The sequence below is a fragment of the Triticum dicoccoides genome, chromosome 3A (assembly GCF_002162155.2).
Source record: "Triticum dicoccoides isolate Atlit2015 ecotype Zavitan chromosome 3A, WEW_v2.0, whole genome shotgun sequence".
Lineage (NCBI taxonomy): Eukaryota > Viridiplantae > Streptophyta > Magnoliopsida > Poales > Poaceae > Triticum > Triticum dicoccoides.
In genome coordinates, this window is record NC_041384.1 from 52,833,394 (window position 1) to 52,836,559 (window position 3,166).

General features: G+C 42.6%; 1 protein-coding gene across 1 annotated transcript; it reads right to left on the reverse strand.

The window, feature by feature from the left end:
* Positions 1–687: 687 nt before the first annotated feature.
* LOC119271185 (xyloglucan endotransglucosylase/hydrolase protein 3-like) lies at positions 688–1,842 on the reverse strand. Its single transcript, XM_037553108.1, has 4 exons — positions 1,662–1,842; positions 1,463–1,563; positions 1,150–1,349; positions 688–1,057 (listed from the first exon to the last, which is right to left on the reverse strand). Exons 1-4 carry the CDS (start codon positions 1,840–1,842, stop codon positions 688–690), a joined length of 852 nt encoding a protein of 283 aa, XP_037409005.1.
* Between the last annotated feature and the right edge of the window lie 1,324 nt (positions 1,843–3,166).

Genomic DNA, 3,166 nt, shown 5'->3' on the forward strand with positions numbered 1-3,166 from the left:
CACACAACCATTATGACAAAAATTATGTCCATATGCCAACATGTATCAAAGACAAATTGGTTGGTATTTTTTCATGCCATTTATTATGATTGCTTCTGTACAAAACATAACAATACTAAATTCGAGATAGCTATTTTATATATGAGCATGAAAGTAAGCAGTGGAGAAATTAAACGATTACTAGCAAATTATGGTAGGTTTCATGTTGAATGGCATGCCAAAATTTCCATAACTTATAAATTTGTAGATGACAACTAAAATCATTTTCTGAATGTATATATTTTCCAAATATATATATTTGTATATGTCCAACACTACAAGAATAATAAACACGTGCTTTCAAAGAAATGCTTAATTTTTTTTTTGCGAGGGAGAAATGCTTAAATTTTGCATGAGTAAACTCATGAACCTCAAAAGTTTGTGCTGCCTGGAGAAAGAGAGAAGAGAGAAAGAGAGAAATAGTATCCACGTCTTAGAGAAAACAATTTGTAGGACGTGATGTTCCTTTGGCGAAAAGAAATTTCCTATTGCATCCACCATTTTACATATAAAAACTTTTATTCCGAAGAAAAAAGGTCATCAGTTTCTTACAAGAAAAAAGATCATGTAATTATTGAAATTGCTAGCCCGTGCTGTAGCACGGGTCGATGACTAGTGTATCTAATCTGAAACAAGAACAAAGGCTAATTAGTTGTTGCACTCTCCCGGCAGCTGGGCGTACGCCTTGTCCTTGTTGGTACAGTAGTCGTAGGTCATGTGCTTGCTCTTGGCGTCCTTGTAGGCCTCCCACTGCGCGGGCGTCAGGCTCTGGATCGCGTTCCACGACAGACCCGGCGAGCCACACTGCACGCCTCCGGTGGCGGGGCAGCCATCGACGTCGAAATCCTGAAACACAGTGGTGAACGGCGCACGGTTATAGTCGACCCTGTATTTGCCATTGTCCGTCGCCCAGTCGGAGCCGTCCCAGATGCTCGCCCGGATCTTGAACGGCCTCACCGGGAACTGGCTAGGCGCGAGGTTCTTCAGCACCCGTATCGGTGTGTCATCGACGAACACCCTATGATCAATTGGGGTACACGTAATATATCATTGATCCACTCAGCACATGGCAAAGTTAGGGACTAGCTAGGGGATGATTGATGGGCTTACACGAGCTGGTAGGTGTTCCAGAGTATCTTGTAGTCATGGAAATCGGCTCCCGGGTCGAACCAAAGCTCGGTCCTCTGCTCCCTGTCGCCTTTGCCGTTTAGGAAGATGTTGGTCTGGAGAATGATCGGTTTGCCGTCCACGTTGCCCAGGAACTCCAAATCCACCTCATCGTGGTCACCTTGCTCGGGTTCCGTCGTGAGCTAGACGTACAAGATACATTTATATCTGACTTCTAGTATTCATCATCTAACTAAAGGAAGTGGCTAGCATATAACATATGCAACATGTAGAAACCACATGTTGCAACACTCACATAGAAGGCCATGACGACTCCGGCACTGTACCCGGGCGGTGTCTTGATCCTCATGTGGAAGAACCCTGAACCATACGCCTCCTTGGAACTAAATCCAGCCCCTGCATTGCCCAGGACGGAACAAGGAGACAAATTTTTGGGTCAAATCGGGTCAAGTATCATACTGTGTAGTGGGGGAAAAAAGATGATCTATATGTACCGGAGCTCTTATCCAAGATGATGCGAACTGCTGTCCCCTGATCAACTAGGTGATTACCATCTGTACCTCCTACTGCCACGAAGTTATCGTTGAACACTGCCGCAAGCGCTGCCGGGCTAAGCACCAAAGAGAGGAGGGGGAGGGTGAGGAAGAGAACCCATGGCTGCAAACTGGAAGCCATTGCTAGCTGCATTGGACAAGAGAGCTATCTACGTGTGTGCTTCCTGCTTAACCAAGAGCTCGTCTCACACCGCCTCAACACATTAGACCATAGCACTTATATAAGCTAGATGTGGCACACTCATGTTTGTACAAATTAGGGGCTATTCAATTTTTTAATCGACTAAAAATAGTAGTAATTGACTTGTCAAAATATAGTAGTAATTATTATAAAAATATTAGGCAAAAAGCAAATTGTTGAACATTAGAAAACATTTAATAGCCACGCACTAGAAAATAATACATATCTTGAAGAATGTTTCTTGCTATAATTGGATTATTCTCAATCATTGCACTTTTGGCATACAATAAATTGATGTTATGTATTTTTTGATATTTTTAAGAAAATTGCCACACTAGTTTATTGGCAATAACATTTTGCTATATTTGTCGTATTACCATTAATTTATTGTGAATTACTGCCTATTATTTTAGAGTTCTTTTATAGTACATCAAGTCAATTTGGGTAATTTATTTTTATGGTTGGACAGCCCAGATGAGGCAATAGGCAATACTATGCCAAATTTCTGGTACTATAACGAGTATTCAGGGTTATATTTGATACTTCACCATACATTCTCCTATAACTAGGTTTTGGACCTTTGGTAGTACAACTATTGACCCCAAATGTACCACCTTTTTTTTTCCCGAATGACTACCACCACTGAAGTTCGTGCTTTAACTTTCACCAAAAACTTTAATACAGGAGAGTAACTCGGCTTGCTCCCGGGAGAGTGTTATCGATTGTAGGTACTCCAAGCGTTTTTGCCACATCTCATCTTCGATGAGCATTTTACGAAACCACTTGATTCCAAGACTTACAAGTTGTGTATATCATTGTTATCCAAATTATGCACCCTAAAGTTCCCCTTGGCCTCGACAATTAAGACTCACAAGACTCGCCCCGAGGCTCTAGCTCGCCTTTTCTCAAGAAGGGTGCGGCAAAATACAAGTGATTATGACTCGATATACCAACATGAGAAGAACAACCTAGAGGCGGCGGTTGTCGTTGAGAGCTGAGGAAGACGATAGCAGGTGTTGCAGCCGCGACCAGAGAAGTGCGGAGCAGGGGGCGGGAAACTTTTTTAGATCTGAACAGAGTGATAGCATTAATCTTGATATGCATAGGTTAGTTAGTGGCATAGCCGGCCGTGTCGTGTAGATCATAGAGTCAGTACTTGGTTAGTTGATGTGTAGCCGAGTCAAGTGCATGCGTTTAGAGGTTGTTAGCTAGCGTGGTGCGTCTGTGTATGCATGTTGGCCTAGTCTTGTGCGTGAGTGGCATA